Below are 16,049 nucleotides of genomic sequence, written 5' to 3'. Positions count from 1 at the left end.
GCGCTGTGATGTCACGAGTCATGCTTTCACTTGCATACTACCTAACTTGGTTAGTCCCCCCACTTCTTTTTAGCATGTGCTTGCTTTCTTTCTTTTCAGATGTGGCCTCACTTTCTCTCAACGGCTGATCGTCTCTGCCTTGTGATGTCACACTCTCTAGGATGATGTCAACAATCGCCCCCCAATCAGAATTCACTATGGTGTTCTAGGTATCCATTTGCCTCTGACTGCTTTAAGGGTTCAACGCTGTCTCTGATGCTCCTTGTCCTAAGGCTGCAGTAGCATTTCCCCACAGGATGCCGCCTCCGGTAGGTTATTTGGAAGTTGTAATATGGTGGGTACACTAGGTCTTAAAACATTCTAGGAATAACATGGTGGGTACACTAGGTCTAAGGATGTTCCAGAATCTACCCTGGTGGGAACACCAAAGATTAAAACATTCCAGGAAATACCCTAGTTGGGACTCTAGATCTTAAGGCATTTTAGAAATTTCTGTAAGTACCATATCTTGAGCCTGAATATAGCTCCAAACTTGGCTAGACTTGGATGAAGGATTTGTGTCTGAAAAGAGAATAAATGTTGGGAGAGAAATGAGGGAGTGCACCAAATCTAGTGTTATCCGGGGTATTGCATTGCTTTACAAAAGGAGTAGTGCGGCAGTGGAGATTGGGCACCTCAACTATTGATAAAAGTATTTCTGCAAAGGTGTATGCAATTTAACCTGGCATGTAGGACACATGAGAAGAAAATGGATGTTGTAAAAAGTTTGTGGAGTCCTTTGGTGAGAAGTGTTGATTAATTGCAGAGGAGAATTGCTTGGAAGAAACTCCAGTCTTAGGGTGAGAGCTATAGTGGAGGGCAGGGGCTCCTCCTTGCCCAGGAAGCTCTCCCAAACAATAGAGTATCCAAAAACATTGAGGGTTGGAAAAGCATAGTGACTCAAACTCGAAACTCGTCGAATGCCAGCTCTTCTGATTAGCTGGATTCCACGAGCAGTCTATGGAAGTATATAGAAGAAAGATAGCTGTGCAAGTGGGGGAGGATGCCACTGCAACTCTGCCCTCATGTTCCAGGGTAGTTACCGCAGAGTGAGTTGCTTGAGATCTGACAATTTTTAAGTTCGATTTCCATCCTCCCACGTTCTCTGCAGGTTTCCATAACAACTAGTCTGAAATTGGTTTTTGTCACGCTGTCTCACAACCACACCACTAAGGTGAATTATGTTCCCGATGGTCTTGTGTTTATGTAGGCATCAAAAAAGTTATGGATGGAATGTTTCAATTATTCTAAGCCCCTGATAATTACTCTGGGCCACATTACTGAGAGCCACATGTCATTCCGGGAAACATCATTTACAACGCGGGGATTACATCGCGATGCCATTACATCGCGGTTTTTACAACGCAAGTCGTTACAACGACTTGCGCTGGATGGCGCTCTAGGACAAGGAATAGTATAATTTACTATCCAACACCTTCCCTACTGTACGTAGACTGGAGTTGGAATAGTAAATTATACTACTCCTAAGTCCAGCGCCCTCCAACGCAAGTCGTTGTAATGACTTGCGTTGTAAAAACCGCGATGTAATGTACCGCGATGTAAATGTATGCGTTGTAACGTCATACATCCGTCATTCTATAAATCTTTTATCTGGTCTCTGTCACTGCACACATGGATCAATTATAGGCAAATTGGTGTTGGCCCCATGTCATAAGGGATAGTCAAGCTGGAACCATTAGGTAATGCGCCACCTGAATGGAACCCCAAGCAGAGCCATTCAGTTTGTCTTTGTTAGGCCTCCTCGGTGAGATGCAGTTTGAGTTCTAAGGCACAGCGATTACCAAAACTGGTCCCAAATCTGAGATAGTCTAGGAGTGCAAGGAAGCCCATCAACAGGACTACTTGTGGGCAACATCTCTTCACCGGGACATGTCTATGGTGCTGTGGCCTGGAAATGTAGAAATCCCAGTGTGATTGCCTCCAGGATACATAACAAAATAAATAAACCAGAGTGCTCTCCAGCATCTCCCTGCTTACCTCACACAAACATCTGATGGTTGTAACCGAGACAGCAGGAATGGAGAGAGTCAGCAGTTCCCTCTCCTACTGGACTTTGACTTTGAAGGGGGTGTCAGGTGTCAGACCCTGCAAGCCAAAGTAGGATTCAGATAGACCAATGGCCCGTTACATTTCCAGTCACTTAGCCCCTTCCCACAGCAGAAGGGTTTTATTTATTTTTATTTATTCTGTGTTTTATATAGCGCGGACATGACCCACTAGGGTATCAGAGCGCTTCACAGTTACATAGTCTTAATCCTAGTACAGCAAGCTTGACACGACCATAAGCAAATAGAGAGCGTACAACACTTTGAGAGAAACAATTGTGCTTACAAGCTCATATGTATATATACATTGATTTTAGCGAGAAACATTTGTGCCTTCATCATCATTTTCATCATCATAAATACAAGTCCTGACAACTACTATTGATCGATTTGTATTAACAGGGTGTGTGATCAGGAAAGTAACCTAACAGAGTCTAGTCTACTGTTCTTATGGGAGGAATTTGCTCATAAGAAATGTCTTCGCTTCTTTTTTGAAAGCTGAGGTGGATGCGATTTTTCTAATGTTCGGAGGGAGTGAGTTCCAAATTCTTGGTGCCGCACCAGAAAAAGATCTGTCACACAATCTCTTCTTTCGGAAGAGTGCAGGTTTCAATAAAATATCTAAATGGCTCAGTGAGACTCTACTGCCTCCTGATAATGTGACTTTCCGGGCTAGGTATAATGGTGTTTTATAGTGAATTGCTTTGTGTGTGATACATGCCATCTTTAGTTGGATTCTTCCTTCGTACGGTAGCCAATTAAGCGCTTTCAGATGAGGGGTGATGTAGTCAAATTTCCTGGAGCCTGTTATAAGTCTTGCAGCCGCATTGAGGCATGCTTTTAGTGGAGCTGTAGCAATCTTGGGTAGTCCTGCTAGAGTTGTCCATCCGTATTTGATCCTCGAGATGACTAGTGCCTGGACTGCCGTTTTGAGGTCTGAAGTAGCTATGAAAGGTCTCAGATTTCTAAGATAGCTTAAATGGAAGCGGATATTTTTTGCTATTGTGTTAATGTGGATCCGCATGTTCAGGTCCTTGTCTAGCGCTATTCCAAGAGACTTGGTTGAGTCTACTAGGTCCGGGGTACAGTTTAGCGCAGTGATCAGCTTGGTCCATTCCATTATATTTTTCATGCTTTTTTGGGAGGAGATCAGAAGGAATTCCATTTTATGCGGGTTAAGCTTGAGATGATTATTGGTTAGTGTAGTAAGGAAGTCTGGACGTGAAGTATGTTCCAAGAAAGGATTTATTCGAAATGGAGAACAACTTAACAACCACTGTAGAGACCAGGGTAAACACAACCAATCTCACCAGTATCTCCTCTTCCCCACTTCCACATTCCATAATGACCTAATACAATTCTACAATGACATAGTAAAGAATACCACACACCTCCCCTCTTTTAAAAAAACCCAAAAACAAAAACAAATAGAATAAAATAAAAAAAATAATATTAAAAAACAAACAAAATCTTTAAGTTTAACAGAAGTATGCTTAACACGTAAACTTTTTCTTGCAAAAACAGATTCTTGGTCAATATTAGATGAACCAGTATCAGGAGTATTTTCATGAACAAGATTGTCCGGAACATTGCCATTACCAAAATTATCTTGAGAACATAAATTATTAAAAGCTTCGTGAGTACCGGCAAATCCAGAATTATTGACAATGAGTGAATGACTCTTTGTAGAACTAGATATGGAGCCCTGTGGAACAATAGCATCAATATGGGGTTTACATACTGATATACGTCTAAAATTCCAAATTTCCCCACCTTCTACTCTCACAGCTTTGCTGAAAATTTCTGTGATTTTTACAGGATTAGACCATTTGGATACTTTCCTATTGATTTGACCACCAAACTTCACTCTCACCAAGTCACCCACTTTTGCTTTTCTTTTAGGATTATGAATCATCATTTTCTCTTGATACTTTTTAACACGATCCCTGACACCTTTCAAGTCCAATTCTAACTCATAAAAATAATTTTCTTTTAACCACCATGGCATAAGTTTGGAACCAGGTTTCCTGCCATGTAACATCTCAAAAGGAGACAATCCCGTTACTGAATTAGGAGACGTGCGATAAGTTAAGAGTGTGGCTTGCAAAGCCTTCTTCCATTTCAAACCACTCCTTATAGCCAATTGTCACGATTCTTTAATCACCCTATTGAAACGTTCCACCTGACCATTGGCTTGTGGAAAATAATTCGAGACTCTTTTATGCACAATTCCATAATTAGAAAGAAAAGATTCAAACTCACTGCTAATAAATTGTGGCCCATTATCAGAGATAATTTCCTCTGGTAAACCTTCTCTACAAAAAGCCTCATTTAAAAATTCAACCACATTCACAGAAGTAACTTTATCAACAATTTTTAATTCCGGCCACTTTGAAAAGTAATCAATTAAAACCAAAGCAAACATCTCTTTACACGATTGATAATTGAATGGTCCAATAATATCAATGCCCAATTTCCTCCAAGGACCTTGAGCAAACTCTACAGGAGTAACATCCACAGAAAGAGGTTTCACAGATTTATCGCTCAATGTACACGGAGAACAATTCCTAACCCATCTGTCCACCATACAATCCATGCTAGGCCACCAATAAAACTCTCTAATTCTTCTCTTGGTTGTAGACATACCCATGTGACCTTCATGAGCTAATTAGCAAATAAATTCTCTGATGTTCTTTGGAGGTACAATTTTGTCAGTTCTTAACACCATGCCTTGGTTTACCATCAGCTCATCTTTCATTTTAAAAAATGAAGCTAATTCACCATTCAGTTTCCTTTCTTCAGGCCAACCTTTGTTCACTTGCACTTCTTTTAAAATGTCATTTTGCTGCATAGCTTGTGTCCACTCAACCTCTTAAATAATATTAGACTGTTCATCTCTTATGATAGAATTCACATCAACCATGGTGTAGGCTATATCACACTCCTCTCTGCTTACAGATTCAGCATCATTGCTGATGGGAAATCGTGACATGCAATCAGCATAAACATTCAAACGTCCTGGAACATAAACTACTTCACAGCGATATTCTTGCAGTTTGGCAGCAAGTCTTGCTAAACGAGCAGTGAGCATCCTACCACCTCCATCAGACAACATACTAACCAATGGTTTACGATCGTTCCTTAATGAAAATTTTGTTCCCCACAAAAATGGACAGAAATGCTGAGTTGCCCAAGTACACACAAGTAATTCTTTTTCTATGGTAGAGTAATTAAACTCTGCATCACGAAGTGTTCTAGACGCATATGATACAACAAATTCCCCTTCTCTATCTTTTTGCATTAGAACAGCTCCAAGACCAACATTACTTGCATCCACACATACTATGCATTCTTTACCCACAGAATATGGTTTTAAAAAAGGAGCATCAACAATTCTATTTTTGAGAATATCAAAAGACTCCTGTGGATCCTTACCCCACATAAATTTAGTATTCTTTTTTAGCAACAATCGTAATGGATAAACAATTGTGGAATAATTTTGTACAAATTTACCGTAAAACTCTGTAAGCCCTAAAAAGGACAACAATTGTTCTTTTGAAGTAGGAGTAGGTGCCATAGTAATACTCTGTACATGGTTGATTTTGGGTTTACTTCCATCTTTAGAAATTTCATGACCTAAATACTCCACTTTAGTTTGTCTAAATTTGCATTTAGAGAATTTCAATCTCAATCCTTTAATCTGAATATTACTTAGAACCGAATATAAATTATCATCATGTTCTTCAAAACTCTTCCCAAATACCAAAATGTCGTCCTGAAATGCTATGGCCCCCTTACAGTTTTTCAATAAATCTATCATTAAACGTTTAAAAACAGAGGCAGCACTTGCAAGCCCAAAGGGCATACGTAAAAATTGAAACATGCCCTCAGGAGTTACAAACTCAGTTTATTTCTTAGACTCTTTGTGCAATTCTACCTGATGATAGGCGCTTTCCAAATCGATTGTCGAAAATACAGTGGATACAGATAAAGTGGAAATTAATTCATGAATGTTGGGAAGAGGATGTTTATCTATCCATATTTCTTTATTTAAACTGCGGAGATCCACACATAAACGAAGGTCTCCTGTACTTTTAAGTGATAAAACTATGGGAGAAACCCATGGAGACGATTCAATAGGCTCAATGATCTGTTTTTGCACTAAGTCATCCAGCATTTCTTTGAGTTTAATTCTATAAGCCAATGGAACATTCCTGACTCTGTGTCTGACAGGAATTGCCTTATCATTGAGAATGATCTTGTGTTGAAAATCTGCGTATTTTCCCAACATGTCCCTAAAAACATCTGGATAATTTTTTTTTTATATTGTTTACGAATATCTCATCATTCTTAACCTTTTCTGAAGAAGGAACATTCAAGATTACTTGTGACATCTCACTAATGGTATCCACCACACTTACAGGAGGAGAAGCATTAGGGTCGAGTTTAATCCCCAATTCTTGTTGATGTGGCCACCCCAGAATAGCTACACCCTTTGTGGCTGCATACACTTTTCCTTTGATAACTCTATCTTTGAATTGAATTTTAGCCCAAAAAAAACCTTCCAGATCTATTTTGTGTCCTGAATACCCTCCAGGCTGGATATCAGGAATTAACAAATCTCTTTTTCCCCATAAATCATTACACAACTTCATACCAATAATGGTGTACTGTTGGACTTGGCCCTTTTTGCAGGGTCATCCCTGAACTTTTTGCCTTCCTCCTGTATTTTTTCTGACCTGTTGTTGGCTGTTTTATGACTCTGGGCGCTTTACCACTGCTGATCAGTGCTAAAGTGCATATGCTCTCCCTATTGTAAATTGATGTATGAATTGGTCATTCCATAATTGACTGATTTGGTTTACTTATCAGACCCTAGTACAGTGCACTGAGTGTGCCCAGGGCGTGTAAATCCAAATGCTGCCAGTGGGATTGCAGCACTGGTTGTGCCACCCACAGAAGCAGCCCTATAAAATGTGTCTAAGGTCTGCCATTGCAGAGACTATGTGCAGTCTGGTACTGTCATGCTGACTGGGCAAGTGCACCCACTTGCCAGTCCCTAAACCTTCCCTTTTCTTCATATCAGACACCCCTATGGTAGGCCCAAGGGCAGGGTGCATTGTAAGTATAAGGTAGGACATGCCCTGATGTGTGTGGCATGTCCTAATAGTGAATTACAGCCATTTTCGTTTTTCACTATTGCAAGGCTACCTGTTCTCCATAGGCCAGAATGGGCTGTTGGATTATTACATGTTTATAATCTTAACTGACTCAGAGAACATGGTAGAAATTCGAGTTTAGTATGCCTTAGTATGAACTCAGAATGATGAAATGCATCTTTTAGTGAAGGTGGTTTTAACATTCTGTGTTTGAAAATACCACTTTTAGAAAAGTAGGTATTTTCTTGCCTAACCTTTCAAACCTGCCTCTGCTAGGCTGTGTATTCCTTTGTCTGGAGTTTGAGTGACAGGGCTGGGGAATTCCAGGAGACAGGGTAAGGTGTCCCAGTGGTGAATAGAGGAATCTGCATCCAGAAGGGTGGGAGGAGATGCACCTGGGACTTGAATAGGGCTGTGCCTGCCTTCCCCAATGCTGGCTCCACCTCCTGGGGAGCGGCTGATGTCTCTGCCCTGCACAGTGAATGAAGAGAAGGAACCCTGTCAACAAAGTGCTCGAGGGCTGTACTTGCCTTTCACAATGCTGGCTCCACCTCCTGTGGGGTGTCTGATGTTTCTGCCCTGCACTGTGAAAGGAAAGGAGAAGTCTGGTAAACAGAGTGCTCAGGAACTGGTTTGGACTGGGCAAAGGCCCCTGTCCCCTCAGAGAACAAAGGATTTTGGGGTATAAGTAGTGTGACCCTGATCCCAAGAATTTAGATCACTTTTGGAACAAGAATCAATCAATCAATCATTGGCATTTGTATAGCGCGCTACTCACCCGGAGGGTCTCAAGGCGCTGGAAGGGGGGGACGTCACTGCTCGAACAGCCAGGTCTTGAGTTGCTTCCTGAATGCGAGATGGTCCTGGGTTGTCCGGAGGTGAATGGGGAGGGAGTTCCAAGTCTTTGCTGCCAGGTATGAGAAGGATCTTCCTCCGGCGGTGGCTCTTCGGATGCGAGGTACGGCGGCGAGGGCGAGGCTGGCGGAGCGGAGCTGGCGGGTGGGTTGTGGAAGGTCAGGCGGTTGTTGAGGAGCTTGGGGCCCAGGTCGTGGAGGGCCTTGTGTGCGTGGGTGAGGAGTCTGAACGTGATCCTCTTGTTGACGGGGAGCCAGTGCAGGTCTCTCAGGTGTCCGGTGATGTGGCTGTGTCGGGGGATGTCCATGACGAGTCGTGCTGAGGCGTTCTGGATTCGTTGGAGTTTCATCTGGAGTTTGGCGGTGGTGCCGGCGTAGAGGGCGTTCCCGTAGTCCAGCCGGCTGGTGACGAGGGCCTGGGTGACCGTCTTCCTGGTCTCGGTAGGGATCCACCGGAAGATCTTTCGAAGCATGCGCAGGGTGTTGAAGCATGAAGACGTGACAGCGTTGACTTGTCTGGTCATCGAGAGGGAGGAGTCCAGGATGAAGCCCAGGTTGCGTGCGTGGTCTGTTGGCTTGGGGGTGGCGCCCAGGGCAGGGGGCCACCAGGAGTCGTCCCAGGCGGAGGGTGAAGATCCCAGGATGAGGACCTCCGTTTTCTCTGAGTTCAGTTTCAAGCGGCTGTTCTTCATCCATTCGGCGACGTCTTTCATCCCTTCGTGTAGGCTGGCTCTGGCGGTGTCCGGGTCGTTGGTGAGGGAGAGGATCAGCTGTGTGTCGTCAGCGTAGGTGATGATCTTGAGGTTGTGTTGGCGTGCGATGGCTGCGAGGGGGCTCATGTAGACGTTGAAGAGGGTGGGGCTGAGCGATGACCCCTGAGGGACGCCGCAGATGACTTCGGTGGACGCTGACCGGAATGGGGGGAGGCGGACTCTCTGCGTTCTTCCGGCGAGGAACGAGATGATCCACTCCAGGGCCTTCTCCTCGATTCCGGTGTTGTTCAGGCGTTGTACCAGGGTGCGGTGGCAGATGGTGTCGAACGCCGCGGAGAGGTCCAGGAGGATGAGGGCCGCTGTTTCTCCGTTGTCCAGTAGGGATCTGATGTCGTCTGTGGCTGCGATGAGGGCGGTCTCCGTGCTGTGGTTGGCTCGGAAGCCGGACTGCGAGTGGTCGAGGGATCCGTTTGTCTCGAGGAAGGCGGCAAGCTGTCTGTTGACTGTCTTCTCAATGACTTTGGCAGGAAACGGGAGGAGCGAGATGAGGCGGAAGTTCTTGAGGTCGGTGGGGTCTGCTGATGGTTTCTTCAGTAGGGCGGTGATCTCGGCGTGTTTCCAGCATTCTGGGAAGGTGGCGGTGTTGAAGGAGGCGTTGATGATGTCGCGGAAGTGAGGTGCGATGATGCGGTCGGCCTTGTTGAAGATGTGGTGTGGACAGGGGTCCGTGGGGGATCCGGAGTGGATAGTGTTCATCGTGCGGGTTGTGTCTTCGATGCTGACCGGGGTCCAGGTGAGGAGGGTGGCGGTGGAGGGCATCGGTGCGGTGGTGGGGTTCGTGGTTGGTGTGCCGAAGCTGCTGTGTATGTTGGCGATCTTGTCGTGGAAGAAGGCGGCGAGTGAGTCGCAGAGGTCTTGCGAGGGAGTGATGTCATTGTTTCCGGCGTCGGGGTTGGAGAGCTCTGTGACGATGTTGAAGAGTTCCTTGCTGTTGTGGGTGTTGTTGTCCAAGCGTTCCTTGAAGGCTGTCTTCTTCAAGGCGCGGATCAGTTGGTGGTGTTTGCGGGTGGCGTGTTTGAGGGCCAACATGTTGTCTGTGGTCTGGTTGGAGCGCCAGGTGTTCTCCAGGGAGCGGCAGTTTTTCTTGGAGGTGTTGAGTTTGTCGGTGAACCAGGAGGCTTTCTTGCTGCCTTGTCTGCTGGGAGGGTTCTTGAGTGGTGCGAGGACGTCTGCGCAGTGTGTGATCCACTGTGTGAGTTTATTGGCGGCTTCGTTGGGGTCCGTTGAGCTGGCGGGGGGGTTCTGGTTGAGGGCGGCGGTGAGCTGGTCGTCGGTGATTTTGTTCCAGCTCCTGCGAGGGGCCTGTTGTGGGTGGTGGCGGGTCGTTGTCTTTCTGAAGCTGAAGTGGACGCAGCTGTGGTCAGTCCATTGGAGTTTGGTGGAGTGGCTGAAGGCGACGTACTTGCTAGAAGAGAAGACTGGGTCAAGCGTGTGGCCGGCGTAGTGGGTGGGGGTGGTTACCAGTTGCTTGAGTCCGAGGTTGGCAAGGTTGTCCAGCATTGCAGTGGTGTTGCGATCTTTGTTGTTCTCCAGGTGGAAGTTGAGGTCTCCCAGGAGGATGTAGTCGGTGGAGTTGATGGCGTGCGGGCTGTGATTTGATCTGAACCCTGATTGGTAGTCATTCAGTAGTTTGATTGCAAAATGTGCTGGCTTAATTGTTGTTGTCTACATGCGTCTCAGGGAAAGACGTCCTCACGTTAGCACTCAAAATGCGGAAAAACCGCTGTTTGAAAATGATACGAACAATGTAGCTTGATTCTTTACTTGTTTTAATTCATATTCGTTTCATATGACTAATCAAGTAGTATGATTCTGCTCATACTGACAAAAGTGGGTTCAGACCACAAAATTGGTTCATTGAATCATATCCATTGTTTTAACAAGCCATTTTATCCAAATATCCCCGATGCATTTCGGGACTTGCCCTTCGTCAGGGGGAATTCTACAAAAGAAAAATAAAGGAGGACATAAGGCTGGAGTCCAGGATGTATGCAGACATAAGTAAGACGGTGAACACTTTGGTTGTCGTGGTGTCTATGCTATATGAAAATAGTGAACTAAATATCAGCGTGCAAAAAATAGGAGAACACGAGCTGTATTACGATGGTGAGCTTGTGACAACAGAGAAATCCCGGTGAATCCGTGTCGGTTAAAGAACTGGTGCGGGTAGTGTACAATACGTATGGGACTAGTGTTAGCGCTCGTGGAGTCAATAAAGTTAAAAAAGTAAAACCAGTGCGTTCTGAGAAGCCCAATTGCGAAAACTTTAAACCCGTGATGTTAAACAGAGCGAGATGTTCTAAGAGTGGGAAAAGTTTAGAAAGAATGACGGAAACAAACGGTTAAGTTTACCTGAATGGCGCCGTGGATGTAGGTGTGTTGGAACCTCGTCCGAATGTGTGAAAACATGCAACATCAATCCCGGAACTTATTATCGTGAACCCGGAAGTAGTGTACCGAGTTAGGTGCGTAAACAAGTCATGTGGCTGAATGAAGCTGGAAGAAAGACTAGCGTGCGTATAAGGGTAACCAGAAATGCAAGTTGGAAAGATAGTAAACAATAAAACAATAAAGAAAAATAAAAGAGGAAAATAAAAAGAAAACAATTTAAACAATAAGATGAGAGGGATAAAAAACGTGTAGAAGGTGAAAGTAATGTCATAGGGAAATAGAATCATATAATTAACCAAAAGGATGCAGACATTGTTACATGAGGAGATAATTATAGAAAACAACTAAATTCAAAGCGTTCATTGAGACCAAACGGGTAAACAGAGTTCAGTCTATTTATCCAAAAGAGTTCACGCTGTAACAGAAAGGCTCCATTATCTTTCCCTCTTTGGATCTTGACTTGTTCTAGGATCAAAAATCTCAATTGACTGCAATTATGATTATTTTCCATGAAATGTCTTGCAACAGTAGATTTCATGTTCTTTGTTCGAATGTTACTTTTGTGCTCGATGAGCCTGGTTTTCATTTTTCTTTCCGTTTTGCCCACATACGGGAGGCCGCATGGGCATTTCAGTAAATACACAATGTTGCTGCTGTCACAAGTAGCTGTAACTCTAAGTTTAATGGGAGTTCCTTTAGAGGGATGCATGAGTGTCGTACCCTTAATGATGTTATTACAGCCTCCACAATTTAAGCAAGGGATGGTTCCTTTGTGTATTATTTCGGAATCCGGAGGGCTCTTGTTTAGAAGTTGCTGTAAATTTTGTGTTCTTTGGTAAGCAAAGATTGGTAATTCATCAAAAATACCTTTGAAGTCTGGTTCCGATTGTAATAGTGGCCAAAATTTACGAATAGTTGTTTTGATTTTATAACTTTGTTTTGAGAATTTGGACACAAAGACTGATCGTGCATCTTTCGTGGCTTTGGGAATTTGTGTTTGTAAAAGATCTGTACGATTTTTTGTTTCTGCTCTTTTGACAGCTTCTTGTAAAATGGGATCAGGGTAAGCTCTCTTCTTGAATTTGTCAATCAGTAAGCGGCTCTGTTCTTGGTAGATCTCTTCCGTAGATGAAATCCGATTAATCCTCAGAAGTTGAGAATATGGAAGATGTTTTTTCAATGATTTTTGATGAAAACTTGAGAAATGTAATAAGTTGTTACGATCAGTAGATTTAGTAAATACTGATGTGATTAGCTGGTGGTTGCGTATAGTGATGTCAACATCCAGAAAAGTAATGTGATTGCAATCGATTTCGTGGGTGAATTGAATGCGTTCATTGATGGTATTGAGTTGTGTTATCTGTGTGAGTAATTCCGTCTGGGTACCTTTCCAAATAAGGAAAATGTCATCGATGTATCTGTGAAACATCAATACATTTTTTGACCAAGACTCTTGGGTTAAGATGTAATCCAGCTCAAAGCGATGCATGAAAAGATTAGTGTATGCTGGAGCAGCACAATTTCCCATTGATGTTCCGGAGAGTTGTATGTAGTAGTTGTTGTTCCATACAAAGTAACTATGGTATAAGGTGAAATGTATGAGTTCGAGTAGAAAAACTTTCAAGTCTTCCTCCATGTCGGTATCAATCAAGAAAGATTCAATTGCCTGTATCCCTAGGTTGTGCGGGATAGAAGTGTACAAAGACTTGACGTCTATGGTACATAGAAGAAACTGATCATGATCTTGAGTCTTTATGTGATTGAGTTTAGTGAGAAAGTCAGTGGTATCTTTCAAGTATGTAGACATTGATTGAACGAGAGGTTGCAGATGTTTGTCTATATATTTTCCAATGGGTTCATGGATGGAATTTCTGGTACTGACAATGGGTCTGAATGGCGGTTTTTCCAGGTTTTTATGAATCTTCGGTATCATGTATAGATACGGAACATTAGGGTTTTCTATGATAAGAAAACGTTTGTCTCTGTCATTAATGGTGCCTAGGTGTAGTGCTTTATTAATGATAGTCAATAGAATGAGGGAAAATTCCGTTGTGGGATCTGACGTCAATCTTAAATAGGTATTTTGGTCGCTTACGTGGGTTTCCACGTTTTCCGTGTAGAAAGGAGTGTCCAATATAACAAGAGCACCGCCTTTGTCCGCCTTGCAAAATGTAATGTCATTGTCCATTGATAGTTGTTTGATGATATTTCGTTCACTTAAAGACAAATTACTGGATTTCGATTGTTTTTCCAAAAATAAATTGGTTAACTCCTTTCCTACGATTAATTCAAAGTTATCTAGAACTTTGTGACTTGTAGGAGCCATAAATTTACTTTTGGGGAGTAAATCCATGAGTGTTCCTTTGTCTTGGGTCGTAGTTGGTTCAATGACGTTAGTGAAAAAATGCTTTAGACGAAGGTTACGCATGAATTTGAACAAACATACTTGAGTTTCCAAGTTGTTCGTGTTGTACGTCGGTACAAAAGAAGTCCCTTTTTGTAGTGTTTGGATTTGCTGAGATGTTAGAGTCTTTTTTGAAATGTTAATGACTAAGTTCTCTGGCTCCTTGTCGATTTTGCTATCGGTGTGTCCTTGGTTCTTGCGTTGAGACCTCCTGGTTCGTCTCGTATGGATGAGCCTCTTCCTAAAAAAGGAATCGATTCATTAGAAATGTCTGTGGAGGTAGATGGTTGATTATCGCTTAGGCCACCAGTTTGTTTAGGTGTGGGTCTTCTGGGTTGTGTTTGTGAGTCATCAGATGAAGTTGTTTCACCATCTGTAGATCGGATATACGGTCTTTGTTGTCTGCGTGTAGCATACACTTCGGCCCATGTATACACCTCTCCCAGTTTATAATCAACGGTGTCTCTCTTAAACTTGCGTAATTTCCTTTCGTTGATTTCTTTTTGATATTTATCTAGTTGACTGTTAATATCCTCGAGTGTTTTGGTCATTTCATCTGGGGTCATTTTTTCACTCAGGTCTTTTTTAAGTTGCGTCATTTCTTTGTCCAATTCATCAAGAAGGATAGACAGTTCTTCAACTATCAAAAGAATGAGGTCTAAGGAACATTTGTTTAGGATAGCATACCAACGTTCAGTGAATCTCGTGTTGTTTTTACAAAGGTTTGACTTTAGTGGAATGCGTAATCCTCTAGGTATACGTTGGACTTTGTGGTAGCGAATAAGGGTACTGGCATGCAGTCTCTGGTTGATCTCGCGTTTTGCTGTGAATAAAAGTTGTCTGATAATAGACTGAGATGAAGCGGTGTTGGTGGTGAGGCATTCTGGATCCTGGACTAAAGCATATATCCTGCTTGTCTCTTCTGCTGTGAATGTTAATTGTTGTTGAACACATTTTTCAATAACTTTGGCAAGCATAGGAATGTTTGTGAGCCCTTGTTGCCGAACCTGAATAGACACTTTTGCCCAGGTCCCTGCCAGCCGACCCCGCGGGAGGAGTCACGAGCGCAGGAGCGCTTCAAGAGATGCGGGTGTACCCGTCCGAGGCCGTTGGAGGATGGTCCGGGCCCACCCCCATCGAATATCAATCTTCTTCATGATTGTCTTCCCTTGATTCCGGAGTCCGCTAATCAGTAAACTGTAGAGGTACTGTAACTTTAAAGGACTCTTTCTGGACTGTAGGAGACGAATGGTATTGAAACTCTTTGAAAACTGTGCATCATTTCCCTGACTTAGGTATACTTTGTTAGGCTTTTTAGCTGATACCATAAGGTTGCCCCCTAGTAGAGCCAATTGTCATCCAAATGGGGAAAAGGAAATTACTAACTACCCAGGCTCCACCTATGAAAGGGATTATTGGGGACACTCAACAAACACTGCTCTCATATTTGACAGGGGCAATGGGAGCAATTGAGAGGCAGATATCCTCAGTAGAGGAGTCATTAGAAGTAAATACGCATTGTCGCGGCGAAGCCGATAACACCCGAGCTAAGGAGGAAATCAAGAACATAAACGTAGGGGCTTCTAGCTCCAGTCTCCCTGAGAACGGCTCAATACAGCTCACGATAGATACGATTGAGGAAATAAGTGATCAGGATTCCTTCAGTCAGCCGCCTCAAAAGCGGACAAAGATGCCACCAAAATTAATTAAAGATATAGAGTTAATAGCCCCTGCGAACCCCATTAAAATCATAACCCCTGAAAGAGCGAAGCGATTGAAAAATGTACGAGCAGGGAAACAAACGGTATCGAGGGTTCTCTCAGAAAGATCCCACCCTGAGAAAAACACAAAGACGAAACCAAAGGAAACCGATATAAGAAATCTAACTGCTTAGGTAGCCAATCTAGATCACTTTCTAAGGTCTTTTATTGCAAAGATAGAGGGAAGAGTAAACACGATAGAGCATATCCTAGTGGGTCTTTCTGACAGGGCAGCCCCTAAACACCCACCAAGCATTCGCCATGAGAGTACCGTGAGCGGAAAGGATATGGAGGGGGTGGCACAGCACTGCACAGAATGAGTAAGGCCAGACCGTCCTACCTGAAGATCAAGTAAACTCAAGTAAACCCCAAGATAATGCCGAGGACCATCGATGGAGTCTTATTAACAAAAAACGAAGTAGAAATGTAGAAATGGAAACTCCCACCCTTAGGATAATTCCCTCTAATAAACAAAAAGAGATCAGATTTAAAAACGAGACACCTATAAAACAATCATATTTAGATCTACCACCAGCCTGTACACCGTACACAATAATATTAGCTAACACACCTAAGCTGGGACAGCAAGAAATTGAAACCTGG

At 43.3% G+C, this 16,049-nt stretch overlaps 1 protein-coding gene across 1 annotated transcript in view; it reads left to right on the top strand.

Moving 5' to 3' along the window:
* The first annotated feature begins 281 nt into the window (after positions 1-281).
* Positions 282-16,049, top strand: part of PCP2 (Purkinje cell protein 2) — a 144,119-nt gene continuing 128,351 nt past the window's right edge. Inside the window, exon 1 of the mRNA XM_085654394.1 lies at positions 282-308. Coding sequence (XP_085510520.1) covers positions 297-308 — 12 coding nt within the window. The 5' untranslated portion in view covers positions 282-296. The remainder of the gene's footprint in view (positions 309-16,049) is intronic.

Source organism: Triturus cristatus, chromosome 4_1, assembly GCF_964204655.1.
Source record: "Triturus cristatus chromosome 4_1, aTriCri1.1, whole genome shotgun sequence".
Classification (NCBI taxonomy): Eukaryota; Metazoa; Chordata; class Amphibia; order Caudata; family Salamandridae; genus Triturus; species Triturus cristatus.
The sequence above is the reverse complement of the archived record's forward strand: the minus strand, read 5'-3'. Positions and strand labels throughout refer to the sequence as shown.